At 45.5% G+C, this 18975-nt stretch overlaps 1 protein-coding gene across 1 annotated transcript; it reads left to right on the top strand.

Annotated features, from left to right (window-relative positions):
* Nucleotides 1-123: 123 nt before the first annotated feature.
* Nucleotides 124-18761, top strand: abhd17c (abhydrolase domain containing 17C, depalmitoylase; the record flags this gene model as incomplete). The annotated part of the gene is made up of 3 exons (XM_080844155.1): nt 124-608; nt 11162-11341; nt 18542-18761. 3 exons carry the CDS (start codon nt 124-126, stop codon nt 18759-18761), a joined length of 885 nt encoding a protein of 294 aa, XP_080700281.1.
* Between the last annotated feature and the right edge of the window lie 214 nt (nt 18762-18975).

Below are 18975 nucleotides of genomic sequence, written 5' to 3' on the forward strand. Positions count from 1 at the left end.
CTGATTCAGGTAACGTTAGCTGGCTGCTTTGCCGGCCGTAGACTGCGTGTTATTTTATTGCTATTCGTCTTGTCTGCACATTACTGCAAAGTCAGAGGCTTCTTTTAATCGTTTTGAGCCTCAATGCCCGAACAAGGCCCTAGGATGAATGGTTTCTCCCTCGGCGAACTATGCTGGCTGTTCTGCTGCCCGCCCTGTCCAAGTCGTATCGCAGCTAAGTTAGCATTTCTCCCACCGGAGCCCACCTACTCCGTGCACACTGATGCAAATGGGACGACAAGCCTTCATTTAACCGAACGTGCTGACTGGCAATATTCCCAGCGTGAATTGGATGCAGTCGAGGTATTCAACACCCGGACGAGTAGAGGAAACCGGCTTGGGTGCATGTTCGTCCGATGTGCTCCAAACAGTCGGTATACATTACTGTTTTCCCACGGCAACGCCGTTGACCTGGGTCAGATGTGCAGTTTCTACATCGGCCTGGGCTCGAGAATCAACTGCAACGTCTTCTCGTATGATTACTCTGGCTACGGCGTTAGCAGTGGGAAACCATCAGAGAAGAATCTTTATGCCGATATCGAAGCAGCCTGGCAAGTCCTCAGGAACAAGTGAGTAACATTAGTCAATTTATCTTACTAACAGAGCTTATATGTAACGCTAACGGGTTTCCCCACTGAGCTGAACCCTTTGACCTCGGGCCTTGGAATTGGGCCCAGGGGCGGCAAGATACTGACACACCGCAGGTTTCAAATGCTATGCAGCATCCATTTGTTAGAGATCGCCATTCTTTGTCTCTATAGCTACCAATGCAACACTTACGTCACTTAAACCTCGTACAAAAGGGCCATCTAAAAATACAGCTCATGGTGCTGTCTGTGTTACTGAACGTTTTGATCGTCACTGGCTTTACACATGATGACAACATGATGTCACTGTGATCAATATTAATTTGGGCTATAGCACTAGTGTCAAGTGACATTGACTTTTCAGTGACATAATACCAATTGAGTTGGTTCATAAACCAGAATAAACTGATAAAAACCAGTTCGTGAATAGCCTCATCTTTAAATTCAGGCAGTGCTGCAGCAGAGAAGCAGTTCCATTTCATATACCTGATGAGGTTCATTGTGTGTCTGTCCGCTATATTCTGGAGGACACAAATAGGTGATTTGCCTGACAACAGCTTGAAGGTTTGGTGCAGGCAATTTGTTGAATACATACGTCTTTAAGATGTGCTGCCAGTCACACTGTTGAAACCCACTTCCCGTAAGAAGACTCAGTGGGAGCTCAGAGGGATGAAGTCATGACGGAAGACTTCCTGCTTGCAGACAACAATAGAACTCAACTGGAAGAAGTGCCAAGATAGCCAGTATTGACCAGTGCTGGGAGGAAATCATTCCTTTGTTCATTGTGTGAGCCACAAGCACTTACTGCTGCAGTGAGGAAGAATGAAGGGACACTATACATCCATTGCCATTCTCCTCTTTTTAGCCCTCATCCGGACTGAATTGCCTTGTTTTGCCCTTGTCATTGAAACCTGCTGTTCCAAAGCTGGACATTTCTTGGTTGAAGGAATAAAGTGGGTCTTCACTATAGCCTCAACATACAATCTGAACAGACCATACAATTGAGGTGTGTTTTGCCTCAGTCTCATCAATCTAATGTCAATTTGAATTTGACCATTTCTACCTGTTCTACGTTTGCTTCATGAACGTGATCATGTTTTACCATTTAAAGTGTAAGTTCACCCCTAGCTCAGAGCCTAACTCCACCCACTGCATCATTTTGAATCACTTTTTATAGGTTTAGTTCTCTCTGCCCCCTAATTATGACTGTTTACTCCTCTATCTAAATAGCAATAGCTACCTACCTGAAAATACTGTTGCTGATTATCAAATCAGCTATGATTTGCTGAAGCTTCAAATAAACCAACCTCTCATTTAATCAGCAGGTCTTCAGTAGCAGTATGCATCTGTACTGTAGGTAGCTTTGGATAAAAGCCTCTACAAAATGAATAAAAAGCGTAAATTGATCATTTGTTTTAATCTCATGTCATCAGAGATTATGGAAACATGCTAAACTGAAATAGTGGCTTCTCCAACAATACAACAGCACGTATATTCCCTTTATAATTTCTGTTTGGAGCGGACCACCTGGTTGTGTTTCGCCCTGTGTGATTCTTCCCAATGCCCATTTATTCAGTACCATTTCATCACCCTGGGTTGCCAGATAACACAAACACAGCATGCGACCGCCATGGAAGTAAGCAAAACAAACCAACTGAGATCATGTCTGAATCTACCTGACAATAAAAGCCTAGGGAGCCTTCATGAAAGCTCCATGACCAGAGACGGGCGGGTAAATATTGGAGATGCATTTGAAAGATGGAGCGCCTTTACAGTTAGGGTGGTTTTAAGACACATGCCAAGTTGGCTCATTTTCACCTGAACAGGTAAGCTAAGGTTAGCTAAATGAAACTGGTATATCACAGCTACTAGTAGGGTAGGGCATTTTAAGTAATTTCAACCTTCCAGTATCTGCATTCATACCCTGTGGTATAATGTGTGCAGCTGGGTTATCAAGACAGGATATCAAGGTTATCACCGGTGAACTGATCGCAAGTAGAGCTGGCTAACTCGGTTGTGCAAACACACGCAATGTACTGCTATTAGTCACACCGGAGGAGCAAATGTTTCCTACCTCCGTAACAACCAGCCTGACAGGTAAGGCCTATTAGTGGTAGTAGTCCACAAAACTGGACACTGCGCAAATGAAATGCAATGTGGTCACATTCCATGCCTTCAAATTTATGTTCATGTGATTGGCTGCAAAGAATATCCTTTTGGAAAGGAAATGTAGTTAATCAAGCCGCAATTTAGGTAATTTGCACCATGCGCAGACCGTGTCCACAGAACTACACTTTCCGCTTTACTTAGTAGGTAATGTTGTAGAAATTCTGTGTTGTTACATTTGACAGCGTTTTCACACTTTGGAGGATTTGAACCCTGGAGTGTTTTTTTTATACGGTTGGGCTTATGGGCACAGCACTCCCAATTGGTTCCTCACCAGAATAGTTGCTCCGTCACTAGAAACAGTGTTGTCTGTCCACACTTCCATTTATACTACAGGATGGTGTCTATGTTAATGCAGCTTGATCCAAAAGACCAAATGGTAGGACAGCAGTTTTATTGCTATAATAAAATTTGACTGTACCATTTGGAATAGGATGGGCTATAAAGAACTAGCCATTTTCATCAGACCTAATTTTCTTTTTTATTATTTTCTTCAACACAACCTCTCATAACATTCCTCTAGCCAAGTTTAACTGATCTATCATTTTTATGTAAATCGTTAGGGAAATACTCATCAAACTGTGCCGCCTTCAAACAAATAATAGGACACGTGTTATTTGAAGTGCACCTTTGGATTGGTGTTCAGATTGGCTGGGTCAAAGAGTGACTACCACCAAAAGAAAGGCCAAAAATAGGTCATTCCATTATGATACTGGAATGTTTAAGTTTCATATATCTTAAAGCTGTGATTCTTTCAAAATCTTTGAAGACATTATCTCCCCAAAATATTGATAGATGATAGTGCTTACGTTCAGAGAATTTTGTCTGCTTTGAAATATTGCTGTGAAAAAAACAAACTGAACTGAAATGGTAGTTAAATAAAAGGCCTAATCTTGACTAACATGACATTCTGTATGGAACCCTGGGAAAACCACTATTTAGTTTCAGTCATATGTTTCACATCCTAGTGAAACATTAACAAAGTGGAATTAACGGCCCTTATCGTAAAAGCTGGGTAAAAATAGTTCAAGGGGAGAATGCCTTTTAAGTAAAGCAAACTATGTTGCCTATATATTAATTTCTTCAAAACAGATGAAGGCTTCAAAAACTGCTTGTGGGGAGGGGATCTGTTGCAAGCACCCATTTCTACATATCAACACCTGACACCTTTGCAGTTCCTTTCTTGGAGAGTTTGCCAGCTTTTGGCAAGGTGTTTTGAAATCTGCGTTGGCTATTGGACAAAAGCATATTTTTTTGCCATCGAGCTGCATTAACTCTCAAGGTTTCACTCAGCAGTTTCTTTCTGCCACCGGCCAGATTTCCATTTCAGGTGTCTAGCAGCAGATGAAAAATGTTTCAGGTCGTTTAGGCCTAGCTGTTCACTAGTTCAACCAACGCACCTATCCTGCATTGTGATGGCCAGTGGTGTCATTCTTGCCTTAATGTGAACATCAAAGTTGTAGGCTGCGGGAGCCGGTTTTGCTGTCTGACGGTTCCAAGATTACTTCACACATCGACACACACACCTGTGGCTAGTTTATGGTGATTTGTGTTGTTTTTTTCCTTAGACTTGGATTGAATTTATGTCCTCACATTTCTAAAATGAATACTGATGCAAATTACTATAGTGTTGTGATTTGTGCTGACCTCACGAGATTGTTCGCTGAGCCCATGAGAGTATATCTGTTGCCATGTAGTATGTTGGCATGTAACATGTGTTCACTTTTTACTTGTGTTTGGTCCCTCAGGTCAGAGCTAACTTGATTCGAGTCGATTATCCTTTTGTTGATGTCTTCTGTGAACATTTCAGCATCCTTGAGCATAAAGTATTATCTTTGACAAGGGTGTGGGGTCAGTGCCATTGCAGTGGTGTTGAGGTTCTTTAGACCAAGGAGTGTAAAGAAGATCCCTGCACACTTGGGCAGTTAGGCCATGAATTACAATTAGCTTTTCATTGGGATGATGATCAGATTGTACTAAATAGCATTGTAGGGCGAGGCCTAATGAAGTCCAGCATTAAACCATTTATTACCCATTGAGCCCTTAGGGAGTATCGCACCTCTGAAGCATGCAAATGTGATTTCATCGAAATTCAGGGACAGTCCGCTCCCTCAGATAAGGCTGTGCCAGGTAAGGCTCAGCGTGAAAGTGAGCAGGCTATTTATGTTGGCACCCAAAATAGAATTGCGGGAACTTGGTCCATTTATTATTTATTTATTTTTTTAAATCGGCGTCTAAGCTTTGTCAGAGTGTAGTCAGGAGATTTTCATTTTTTTAGGGGCTTTTGAATCCAGCCCATCCCTGCCTAGGCTATAATCTATCCCTATCTTCTGGCACATGTGAGTGGCTGTGCAGTGAGGGAGAATGTGGCCTAATAAGGGGGCAGGTTCACAGGTGCAGATCAGCGGTTGGTGCCCGATGGCTGGGCATAGTCGGTGAGCTCTACGCTCTTTCCATCAGCAAAAGGATGCGCCGGCAGGAACGCCAAGTCTCCGAAAGCCAAATGAGGATGAACAGTTGTGAAAATCCAAGTGAGGGGCAAACGAATTTTATACACAGTATGAATTGTGGGTTGCACTTAAAGGCTTTTTGAATGGTTCAAATAATAGTTGGTAGCACCTGTTATTGTGTAGTCGCCAAGGGAGGAGAATAAAAAAAAGACACCCAGTTCGAGTCCTCGGTTGAATTGCTTTTACATCTCTGTGGGGACGAGCGCGCACAGAAACATATCTTTCAATTCAATTACTAACTCCTCTCCAGCCCGATAGCTCTCAGAAGTGGGACTCTGCCAGGGAAAATTGCTACAACCAATTGTAGCTCAATTTCCAACCACTGACAAGATGAGACTTAACCACGCTCCAGTGTGCAGGGGGGGGGGGGGGGCATCTGACTAGGTGCTCAAGGCATGGCTGTGTTGTTTTGCTCCAAAATCTTTGTCTCCTGCACACGGCACCGAGCAGGGTTGCGTGCCGGGATTGGGTCAGCCTGTCAAGCGCCACCCAGGTGCTTCAGTGGACCTAGGGAGCAGCTTGCAGGGAAGCGGGTCAGGCTGATCCTTAATCTTGGGACAGAGCTGCCGGTAACGGTAATAAGGGCAGTGGAGTCTGTGGCACTCTTCCACGATCGCACCAATCCCTCAGGCCTTCATAATGATCGGGTGAAAGGGAGGAAAAGATGTCCAGGCATTCACTGGTTAAAAAAAAAAAGATGAAGTACCCCGTGTCTAAGGCTTAGTATGGTAAAGCAAAGTTGGTGTTGACGAAGCACGAACGAAGCACTGCAGTGATTGGATTGTGACCGTTCTATTGGACTCTTGATTAAAATGATATCTGCTCTGTTAGGGCCTGGCACAACTGAAGGTGGCCCTATAAATACATTACGTCACTGTATAGTGTCAAGATGTACCTGTCTGCACTGAATCATACATGCAGTGAAGAGAACTGTGCTCAAAGAATGTGATGATGAAGGTAGGTAATGACCTTCTCTTCCGAGAGTTCAGTAAGACCCCATTAGATATTTTACGTCGTGCCTTTATGACACTTTAGGTAAAGGGGTCAACTACAGCCACTTGCACTTTGGGTTGTAGGAATCGTTTGTATATGCCCTGAGCTGGAAGCTTAGTAAATGATCCTTTCTTCAGCTCTCAAACGGGAGAGGGGGGGTTGGGGGGGGGGTCAGTATCATCTGTCTTGGGCGAGGCATTCCTGTCATAGATGTGTTAACAAGGGCATGTTCTGCTGCTCAGCCTCCCGCTGATATGCTTTCTCACAGGCTGCAAAAGACTTGGCAGATCGTCTGTGGGATACGACTGAGGTCTCTCGACTGATCGTATGGAATCTTCAAATTTGTCAGACAGACCTAATTTAGTGCTGTGGGAGAGAATCTTGCTCCAGATTGTATAACAAGTTGCTCAGACCAGGCCTTCTGTGCTGTGAGTTTCATTAGCTGCTGTGTTTGTTTTACGGCTCATAAAGTTAAGCCAGGGATTGAGTCCAGTTCCTCTAGCAGTGTAAAAACCGTAGCACTGATTCGATGTATTTTTTTGCCTGCAAACTGCAAGTAAACTTATACTAACTTATGCTTATCGTTCCATGCTGGGCAGCCATAATGTGTCTAATAACTGTTTCCTAATTGACTATGGAGAGGGAAGACCCAGCCCTTGTGACTTAATTAGCATGCTTGCCTTTCCCCTTTAAGCAGTGTACACTGAACCATATCGCCAAGGGATTCATTTACGGTTCCAATTGAAAGCATTAAAGGATGCTGGATATGTGGTGCTTATGCTTCTTAATCCAGTTCAGCTGTCTTGCCATGTTAAAGGGGGTTTGGGGCATGTGCGGTTGAAAAATAGTTAAGCTCTAATTTTCTGCTATTTCCTTCATGTTAATGCTCAGGCACATTTTAATTATTTGACTCATCAGGGCTGTCTGTGTACTATGCAAATGATTCTGGAGGGTTTGTGCCCACATGTGTGGTGGCACAGTTGACAAGGTCAAAATTCTATGAAGTTCGCTATGTTTCTGTGTTTATAATTTGGTTGGTAAACCGCAGAAACCAAAAGCGTTTTGTTCTTTATTATTGTTCTGTTTTCTGTGTGGTGTAAAACAATTTGAAGCATTTTAACATGTTTGCACCATCCTATGATTTGAGTGGTCCACATAGAGCCCTATAAAAAGGCATTGAAAGCAACATTGAGATGCCGGTGTTTTAATCTTCTATCAGAATGACCAAAGGTGGACTGTGGTGGTCTGTACTGAGGTCATTGTGAGCCTGTAGTATTTGCCAACGGGTGTGTCATCATATCTAATGCATGTAGGGATGAAGGATGGCCTTCCCTGGGGTCCTGCGGCTGTTTGTTCTGTCTCTGCTTGCTGTTTTCTTGTGCTGATTTGAGAGTGGGTGTTTGGAAAAGAGTATAGTGTTCCACATCATCCCTGCTTGAGTTTGGCTTGAGTTCCCATAGAACTCTGACCACACACACACACACACACACACACACTGTAACCTGGTTTTACCCCTTTGCAGCATCTTTGGTGGACAAAGAGACTTGATTCTGCCCATGCATTAGTGCAGGGCATCTTCAGGGAAGTCAATTGCAGACAAAGTCAGCAGAGATTTGATTAGTTGTTAATCTGTGATAATTTCAGGATGGCAGTAGAGGTGAATCCTTCCTGAGCTGCTGAGCTATGCGCCGCAGAACAGCCGTCATCAACTCAGTAATGAGTAATTCACTTCACTATTTGCCATTTCAAATGCTAGAATGTCATAGGTTCTCTCCGAGAAATGCCAGCCGGAGTTGAAATGAAATTGTGAGAGAATGTCATGTTGAATTTCCCCTCTACCGCCGCTTACCTCACCAGTCTGCGAGGACGAGACGTGAATCTCTGAGTTCAGCCACTCGGCTGAAAGTATTTCCTCTCTGAGCCCTCGAACGCTCCTTCTGCATCTGAAGATGAGGATGGCGCCGTTGAAGACCTTCTGCCTTGTGTGCGTCAAATTTGCGTGTGCAAATTCCCTCGTTATTAACACGCGGGATGAGAATGGAGAAGAAACCAGGCAGAGTGAGCAAATGTCTGATTTCAGGATAGAGAGAGAGGGGTCTTGCTTTCTTTAACCTACAACATTGAGGGAATGGGTGCTTTTTCCTCTCAATGAACATACATATATTGCTTCTTTATTTTGGCCAAGTAATTGTTTTCGACATCCAGTGACTACCGTCTACTGAACCTCCCTGAATAAGGACATATGTGCAATTATTCTTGATTGAAAACATTTGGCCCTTGAGATTTTTCCCCGAGCCATCCCAACCACTCGTGTGTGTGTGTGTGTGTGTGTGTGTGTGTGTGTGTGTGTGTGTGCGCTCCAAGAGTGCTGCAGTGCTATCCGGTGCGAGGGTAGGCCCAGCTCAGTGCTTGGCTGTCAGTTCACTCTTGCGTGCCGCAGTGCCGTGCCGATCCCAGGTTATTCCACGGAGCCAGAGCCGTGTGTGTGTGTGTGTGTGTGTGTGTGTGTGTGTGTGTGTGCCGCGGAGCCAGAGCCATGCTTGTTTGGACAGGCCATTTCTCATTGCCCTCCTTTTTGCACACGGAAACATGGCATCTGTTGAGCCTGTGTGCTTTCAGTAGCTTTCCGTCCGGGGCTGCCTCTATTTGGACAAGCCACTTCATCTAAACATCCAAGAGTTTGTCTTTCCCCCACCACCACATAATGACACATTTCCTTCACAAGAGGGAGGTTTTAACGATCAATTCCTTATTAGAAGGAAATGTGAAAATAGATTTGTTTTGCTGACCTGGAAAAAGGAGCTGATTTCTGTCACAGCGCCAGTCAGTCCCCTCATCCATCATCAAATTACCTCCAGAGAGCATCTCTCTCCTCTCTGATCCTCATCTCTGCACGCTTCGTGAGTATCATATGATTTGACCTTAAACGCGTTCCTCTTTTCTCCACAGCCCCAAGTACAACAACTCCATCAATGTAATCAAAGAAATCCATCTTTGGCACCCAGACAGACATTTAGGTTTGTTTGATTGCATGGCTCGTGGCAAGGCCAAATTAATGGAGGAATGTGGTTTGGCCCGGCACAATGTTTTCAAATCACTCGTGGCTGGTGTGGCGTGCTTGGTGATGGTGAAGAAACTGCTCTCTGTTTATTGCAATTTCACTGTTAGGTAAATGATGCTCTTTGCATAGCTCTCAGTAGTAATAGACTTCTATTATTGTGCTGTTACATAGTCCTGAAATGGAGCCGCACAGTGAAACGGTACAGTTTGGCCAAAAGTTAAGCCAGTTTCTTGTGATCTTGTGTCATGCTCCTGGTTTTTGGTAGCCATTTGAAATGTCATTTGGGTCATGTTGCATATATCAGGTTTTGTTTCTAATAAAGGTTAGGTTCCTGTGTCTCCTTTGTATGTAATTGACCTGACGGCTCCAGTCATGAAAGCATAGTCATTCTTCTCCAGGTGATAAAAAATTTAGGGAAGTGTGGTTGGTTCCACTCATCAGAGGTTACTCTGTTTCCTAGGTTACAGAAGTGCCCTCTTCATCATTCCAGAGAGAATGTAGTTTGGTTGGTTATAGTGTCCCATTTCAGGGTCGTGAGATGATGGAGATTTATTGAAACTAAGTTACAAATGAGGGAGCATTAACACCATTCCATCACATTAGCAGTTAGCCTGCAGTGCACACTCTGTCATAGTTAAAGGCTATGCAAAGAGGTCCAAGGAGGAAATCATTGTATTGTCCATTTTGTTTATGTTAGTCTGCACGTCTTCGCTTACTACTGTGGGAGATGATTTTGAAACGCAGTCATGAAATGAAGCCGGCCTGCAATATCCGATACTTTCTATTTTAATTTTAAAGCTTAAAGTGTCCCTTACCATCAGATTGAGTACTTTCTAGACTTGTTTTATATGTATATTACAGGGCAAAGTAGGTACAGTATAGATATCATGACTGTTCTCTATTGAGGGGACTACCTTTCCTTGGAGTTACTTTAGTCACAAATATATCCCATGTCCAGCTGTTCTCCTCTCTTGAGGGGACTTCCTTTCCTTGGAGTTACTTTAGTATATCCCGTGTCCAGCTGTTTCAGTTCTGTCCTGGAACATCCTCACCTGGGCCCGTGGGGGCTGGCGGGTCCTTCTCCATTTACTGGGCCCGCCCTGCTGAGCCGGCTGCCAGCCCGCGGCGCTCGGATATCAAACGTGGCACCATTTAGCCCCCGACGCCATGCATACCTGACGTGCGGTGCCAACTGTGATCAAGTTGCAGCTCCTCCAGGCCCCCTCGCACGAGCGTGCCAGGAAGGCCGGGGCGCACGGCACGGGTTTATACGGCGGTGCCGCTCCACGAGTGCCTCTCAGAGCCTGGGCTTTATTAAGACGCACAAAGCCCATGCCTGAGATCAGTGGGACTGCATAAAGTCCTGACAGCTGTCAGGGAGGCCGCTTTGAGCACATCTTAAAAATGTCCAATAAAAACAACCCCTGTTGACAGTTACCTGCTCGAGGACACATACTAACCCTCTCTGTTTAGCCGTGAAAGTATCTGTTTTGACAGTTTACTTGGTATTTTATTGAAGCATGCCATGCAACCTTGAGTTCAGACAGAGCGCTGTAATTTAAGCTTATGTTGGGGGAACGCCGTCTGGTGTGACTAGATTTACTGGTGTTTAAAAGGGTGGTTCATTTTAGCTAGCATCTGGAGCCTTCTGCTAATTTCACAGCATTTGCATCTCTGTTTGATGTGTTTTATTTGAACTCTTGTCCAGGTGAAGGCTTTGCCTGCATTTTTTTTTAACTGAAAGTTGATGACTGTGCCAACTTGTCTCACCCTCCCTCCCTCTCTCTCTCTTTCTGCCCCCTCAGGTATGGAGTGACGCCAGAGAACATCATCCTTTACGGCCAGAGCATTGGCACGGTGCCCACGGTGGACCTGGCGTCTCGTTACGAATGTGCTGCAGTCATCCTGCACTCCCCGCTCATGTCTGGCCTGCGCGTTGCCTTCCCAGACACCCGCAAGACTTACTGCTTTGATGCCTTCCCCAGGTGAGTGGTGTGTGTGTGTGGGGGGGGGGGGGGGGGGGGGTGGTGGTGGTTTAGAGCTTGTCTGCTGTGGTGCACAGGTATTCCCACTGAGCTCTGACCCCAGCCAGCCACACACACACACACACACACACACACACACACACCCAGCCAGTGCACAGCCCCAGCCCAAAAACAGCCTGCTCTCTTTTTCTCTCTTTCAGCCGGGTTCTTCTTTGCCCTCTTCCTGCTGCATGGCTAATTTACTCCTCAAGCTTTCAGTGAGATTTACTGACACCAAACTTTGACTTGTGTATGCAGGCAGACACACACACACACATGCAGGCAGGCAGGCAGGCAGGCAGGCAGGCAGGCAGACAGGCAGGCAGACACACACACACACACACACACACACACACACACACACACACACACTCTCTCTCAACACATTGTGTTTGGATTATTAGCAGGTTATCTCATTGGCTTTGTCTGCATGGCTTATGTGTGCTCACTAATTCATTTACATATAGGCTTATTTTTTCCCTTTTGCTGAGCCATGGTATTACAAAGTGTTTCAGTGACCTTCTCACACAGGCTTCAACACGTCAGTGAGGTTCTTCGCACACAGCCTTCGTTACTATCATGGGCTGCATTCAGCATATTGAACACCCCCATCTTCTTTATTGTGCCACTGAACACAGCAGTTTGCTTTGGAAGTTGGTTAGCAACGTCACCGAGGTCCTGCTTCAAGTTAGCACCTCGTAATGTGCACTCGGCCTGTTTATGAAGCAGGGCTCAGCTTGTGCCCAAGCAATCGAGCGTTTATGGAGCCAGAGAGCAGTCCAGAAGTTCTTCTGATCCAACTTTGTGTCTGTTTCACTGTGTGTGGGTGTGTGGCTATGCACAGGTGGAGCGGTGTGTGTGGGGGTGGGGGGGTGGATGTGCGTTTATCCTTAGGCAGTGTGTGTTTGTAAAAGTGCCCTTGATGGCTTGTGTGTATATTTGTCTGTGTGTATATATGTCTTTGTATGTTTGTGTGCGTGTTACCATGTCTGTGTGTGTTCCCCTTGCCTGTAGTTGTGCTTCTGAATGTGTCTGTGCATGAGTCTAAATGTGTAAGTAGCGCTGTGCATGAGTCTAAATGTGTAAGTAGCGCTGTGCATGAGTCTAAATGTGTCTGTGTTTGAGGGAGGGTGAGGGGTTATAGGAGCACCTGCTCTCACTGCGATCCTCCACTACTCAGAGGAATCATCACTCTTTGAAAAATCTTTAGAGGGATTATTTTCGCATGGCTGGCTGGAGACGATGAGCTGACAATTAACACCCCTGACATCTGTCACGTCAGTAACTCGGCCCTCGCGACGACAGCCAGAGAGACATATTTCTGCGTGTGTCTAGCTGGCAGCAGGTGGAAGAGGCGCTTCTTGTTCCCTATCCTCAGCCGACCTGACGGCGGGCTTGGAAGCAAAAGGAAATTATAGGCAGTTATCATGCCGAAATAACAAATAGAAAACACACTCGCGGCAGGTCACAGCAAGCTAGCATGCTGTAACCCCATCTCGTCAGCTCTTTAAAAAAAGAGAGTGCCTCTTGAGGGGGGGGGGGGGGGGGGGCGGCAACTAGAGTAGTGTGGCACACACCTTAGTGGGATCTTTGATGTGTTGTGCCACAGCTTTTGAAGTGTGTTTGTGTGTGTGTGTGTATTTGTGTTTAGTGTGCGCCTGGAAAGGCTTGTTGCCTGTTTCTGCCACGTCTGGTGCAGGAGATAAAGTGTAAACATGACATCTGAGGCCTCAGCCCTGTGAGAGCAAGCGCAGGGCCTCAATCAGAGAGCTGTCTCTATTGAGTGGACAGGACAGGACAGCCTGTGATGTAGCACTGTTCTATGGACTCCACTTCAGGCTTGGCCACTCCGCTCCTTCACAGCGCTACAGCGTCCCATTTATCACATAATGTTTTCTGGATTTTTCAGGTGGGGGAGCTGTTTTTTGTTCCCTTTTTTAAAAGCTACCTTTCAGCTCAGAAGACGGATGTGTGTTTAAAGTCTGTAGCGAATGCTGTATTGAAAACCAGTTGGCCGTTCTTTGAGATGAACATTACATTTGTGTGCAATGTACTGTTGCCCTGTTCTGTTGGGGTACCTTCCTCCCACGATGGCGTCACGCTTTGGCTCTGCGTTCATTGAAGTGTGGTTCACGTTCGATGCACATTAAGAGTTCAGAGACGCCTCCAGACATCAAGGGCGAGTGCATGGCTGTGATTTCGGACACATCTGTAAGCGTAATCCACACTACTGGCCCCCGCGCTCCGAGAGCACGACGCGCTGTCCACATGGCTGGACCTTAATGAGCTCAGTCACCACCACCTCTGAAGCGCCTGCTCAGAGATTTGAAGGAGCCCTGGCCCATCCGCCTCTAAGCCATTTTTTAATATCAGCAGGTGAATGAGCTTTTGATCCCCGTCCTGTTTGGCTCACTCCCAGAATACCAATCGGCAGTAAATGAGCTGTAGAGGTGGGGTTGGCCTTAGCAGGAGACAGGCAGAGCACACAAATGTGTTGTTGGCAAATATGGAAATGGGGCGGGGGTGAGGACTTGGCCGTTTTGTATTTGCATTGTTACCTCTTTAATTTATTTCTAGCTAATTGTTTAAATTAGTCAGTGTACTGTGGAAGTTGTCAGAAAGATGCCCCTAGTGACATGAATACCAATAGAACACTGACAATGGATGTGTCTGCATGCAGGGGTTTGAATCCAAGTGAAAGGATTCCCCAGAATTACAGGTCTTGAATGATCTGTTTCTATGTTTGCTGACATTACCTCCATCTCACACATAATCCAAATAAAAGCTATTTGCATGTCCGTAACAGAATTTGGTGTAAAAACAACAAACAAAGCTTGCAAGTCCTTTCATCAGCAGTCAATAGCCTATTATGAGTGTTTTTCAATTGTCTCTATGTGGGCCTTTAACAGGAATAGTAACGTGTTGCCCATAGTAATATTAGGATTACGAATATGAGAAATATTGCAAGACTTATATGTTTTCTATCATTCTATCATTGATGCATTTATATCTTTAAATGGCAAGTAAGAGCTTTGAACCGATGAAGTGATGCCATGTAAACAAATTCATCTCATTAATCCTTTTTTGATCATACAGAAATTATGTTTACGCAAGTGGTCTGTAGTTTTTGAATAAATGTGTTTGTATGGCGCCCATTCAAATCAAGCCATCAGTCGAATTATCAGGTATTTTATTAGGCTGCCTGTTATCAAAAGTCCCTTTGAAAGTGATCCTTTCAGATCATCACAAGCCGTTATTCGGTTAACACACAAGTGCGTTTCGTTTGTTCTTCTCTGGTTGACTGACAATATTCCTGTAAAACTCTGAAGCCTTTTCATTTGAGAGATCCTCGTGAAGGGCTTTCTGAGCTTGGGTTTAGAGTCTCTCCTAAGATTCAATCCTTTTGTGAGGTCCGATAGCCACTCACACTGGTGTGAACTGGCATTTTTCGAGAGTGAAATGACACAAGTAGTCCCACATCCTATTATGGCAGCAATTACGGCAAGGTTGGGTTCTAATCTCCCAGCAGAGAGGCTGTGTGCCACTGCTTTATCCTTTCAGGATTTTTTAAGTCGAGCCGCTCACAATGATCACGGCGAAACAAGTCAACACAAGGGGTCCGACCCAGAAGCCATTCTTCTCTCTTTCAGCCGCTTTGCTTCAGTCAGGATGGAAGTGGAATTAATGGTGGCTACGGGGCACACTCCATTCTATTCCCAATGTTTTTCTTCTATTCCCGCCCCCCCCCTCACTGCTCTCTCTTTCACCATATCTAACCCCCCCCCCCCCCATGAATAAATCCTGGAGCCCTTTTTCTCTCCTCCAGTGCCTGCTTAAGCTGGAGCATTGTAATGACTGCTCTGTTGTGAGCGATTGAAATGCCTATGCACTAATGGGACGTTGTCCGCTCCTGGAGCATGTCTGTAATGAATGTGCAGTTAGGACATTTGAATGGGTCTGGAGGGCACCATGCTTTGATGAGGCACGTGGGTCTGGCCAGGGACAGGATTGATTCATTCAGGTGTTCTTTTAGATATCTGTTGAGACCCCATGGTAGGGGGGACAACAATAATTGATTCTGCATTACCAAACCCCCCGTGGTATCAATAGAGCCGAACTGTTGAATTGTCCACACAGGTGAGGTGTGTCTGTGTGTGTGTGTGTGTGTGTGTGTGTGTGTGTGTGTGACCCAGCAGTGGTCCTTAGCCTGCACATGAGAAAGATCTTGTCAGTATGCAGTGTACTGACGGCAACAGGTGTAAAACACCACCACCAACAAGCTTGCTTTATTTGTCAGTCTTCTACTCTCTGTTATCCAACCAACTTATTTTAATACTATGCCACATTTCGTTGGGCTGACCGCACTTTTTCACAGTCGCCGATACGTCCTATACGTTGGCTTATGAAAAATTCTGCCACTGTCCGTCTGGCACAACCATAACCACTTGCTTTGGCATGTTTGTGATTTAATATCCTTAAACCTCCTTTCTAGGTTGTTTTAAACGTGCAGAGTTGCTGAAACAGAAGAATAGTAGAATACTTACGATCAGATCTGAACAAGCATCTCAACTCTGGCCATACATACTGTTTAAGACACCTCCTAGGCTTTTAATGTAAATGAGCTAAGCTCCTAATGCAAACATGTCTGGCAACCTTTTGCTGTTCTGTATGATAATCAGGTTTCTCTGACCTGCTGCCTGAGATGGTTCTAAATAGCCTACACCATTCCCATACTATGATTAATTGCAGTCACTCACACCTCGGGCCACGTCCACACGCAAGCTGGATTGTCTGAAACCTTTACCTTTTCTTTTTATCGCGTCCACACGGAGCTGATTCAAGAAAAATCTGCGTCCACATGGAGTCGCATGGGCGGAGTGGTTGAAAACGCTGTTAAGACGTCATGGAGCATGCGCATAAAGTGACAGTGGTCCTGATCCAACTAGCAGTCTTCCGGTTGCTGAACGACTTCTCTACCACCTGTAATCACTGTTACCACAGCACTCAAACATGACAAACTAGTAAGAATCGTGCACTATGTCATTACCCTCCTTTGTGTTAAGTTACCGTTCTGAAACTTCCGTCTATAGTAAAAAATCTTTTCACGTCAGTTTGCTCATATGGGCTATTGCTGACAATTTTACAAACCAGTTTTGAACAATGATCTAATGCAAATAGATTCAACAGTGATAGATTAAAGTGTGGCTTGTGGCTTGGTAATGTCATCCTTTTCTCAACCAGCTTCTTAACAACATCGATTTAGTTTATGTTGTTGCTGTTATGAGGTGACGCAGCAGGGTTAATAAGGGTTTATGCTGAAGTTGCGTGGCGGGGCAGAGACTGGATTAGAAAGGTTGCGGATTCAGGGACCCGCTGGGTTTGTGTGGACGGAAGGCAGATCCGACATTCGGGTTCAGGCAATCCAGGTTCCGTGTGGACGGGCCCTTAGTTTGCTTACTGACCACAGGTGTCTGAGCAAATCCAGTGTGGGGACTCACCTTTCCTTTGTTACCATGATAAGATTACCATTTTGGATATTATGCTGGCCAAATTTTGTTGGTTACAGCAGCTGCTTGATCAAGAGGATATACTGTAATTTCTTACACAGGAAAATCCTGCCTCCACATGTATGCCTCTGAGCCCACTTCCGCATCCAGTCACATTCTGATCTCACTAAACTCCGGGCTTAATGCCGCCATGTACGAAAGAATTGTGAATGGACAGTCAAGACTGTATGAAAGTTTAATGAGTTGGCCGTCTCCACAGATTTCCCCGGCTGCAGTGTGGAATGGTTTGGAATATTAAGTGCATCCACGGTGAATGGGTGTCAGATGAGCTTTTTTTCCCTCGCACAGGTCCGAGGGAAGAGGACTGGAAGAGCAGAGCATGGTGCTACATTTTGATGTTGCCTTTGGCAGCTTGAAGATCCAGATGCTTCACTGGAGCTCGAAGAGCCCACAGTCAGTCTGGCAGCCTCACACAGAGCGTGCATATTAATGTTGTCATTGTGCCTCACTTTTTTTGGCTCAGAGTCCTTGTCTCTACTGTATGCTTTTGTGGTGTGTGTGTGTGTGTGTGTGTGTGTGTGTGTGTGTGTGAGCGCATAAGAGGGAAACTGATTAGCAGGTGAGATCTGGGGAAGAACAAAAAAAAAAAGAACATCAGTGCTGAATAAGTTTAGGTTTAATAAGAATGGCAGGGATGTCAGGCAGGGTCCACGTCACATGCGGAATATCGCTTTTCTCCTGGTCGGATCTTTACAGCTCTTATAAACATTCCTTTCTGCCTTCCTATCCCCCACGTTTCAGGCCTCTCCCTGCTTTCCCCCGATACACACGCTGCACGCATAAGACGGGGCGCTCGCTGTCTCTTTATCATGCACCTTGCAGCGCAGGAGACGAAAGCCACCTTTATCAGGCTCCCATCCGTGGGAATGAAACCAATGCTGCAGACTGTGTTAAGCACTGTTTAGATAATTCCGTTAAGTCTGTCTGAAATGTAATTACGCCATCACCCTTTCCATACATTCATCCCCCTCCTAACCCCAATTTGAGAGTTGGCGCTCTCTAAGGAGACAGATAAGCAACAATTAGTCATGCAGTGAGCTAAATTAATTAGTATGCATAATTGAAATGAAACTGTTAGTCGTAGCACGAGGCCCCAGGGCTAGGCTTGCATCCCCACACAGAACACTCACTGCAAGAGTAGAATGACTACAGAGCGCAAACTGGGACATTTATGCCCCTTATTTGAATTCCACACATTTCATTTTGTTTTTTGTCTCTCTGTATCCTTCCCCCTCCTCTAGTTTCTGTCTCGGTGAGCAAAAATGTGATTTGACACTTGGAAGACAGACACAAATGCCTGCCCACACACACAGAGAAGCACTCTTCAAATGAGTGTCATTGTTGTTTGATACAGGCTCGTTTTTAAGCAAAAACACTGTTATCTCGTCAGGCCAAACTACACAAATGCCCATAGCAAAGGAGCTTTGTTTCCTCTTTGAAGTGCTCATCCTTTTAAAAAACAAGAAAAAAAAGGTTAAGGAGAAAAATATACTACACAGAACACCAGTGCTTATGGCTTCAATATTTATTTTCTCTCTCTCTCTCTTTCTCTTTCTTTCTCTCTCTCTCTCTCTCTCTACCCCCTGTTCCGCAGCATTGATAAGGTGTCCAAGGTGGCGTCTCCCGTGCTGGTCATCCATGGCACCGAGGATGAGGTGATCGACTTCTCTCACGGCCTGGCCATCTACGAGCGCTGCCCACGGGCCGTGGAGCCCCTGTGGGTGGAGGGGGCCGGGCACAACGACATTGAGCTCTACGCCCAGTACCTGGAGAGGCTCAAGCAGTTCATCTCCTTTGAGCTACCCGCCTCCTGAAGAACCTCGCCCCCATCCAGCACCCCCCCCCCCCCCCCCCCCCACCCCCCGTGCTCCCACTGCAGCCCGTGTTCAGTCAGTACACCCCAACCCTGCACATATTTGAACTGGTCCTCCGTGAAAAAAAGGGAGTTGAGGATCTGATCAGTATTTTGCACTTGCTACCAAAAGCTGAACACTTTCCCAGCCTCTTGAAGATCCGATCGCCCACTAT

The sequence above is a fragment of the Sprattus sprattus genome, assembly GCF_963457725.1.
Source record: "Sprattus sprattus genome assembly, chromosome: 8".
In the NCBI taxonomy this organism is placed as follows: domain Eukaryota; kingdom Metazoa; phylum Chordata; class Actinopteri; order Clupeiformes; family Clupeidae; genus Sprattus; species Sprattus sprattus.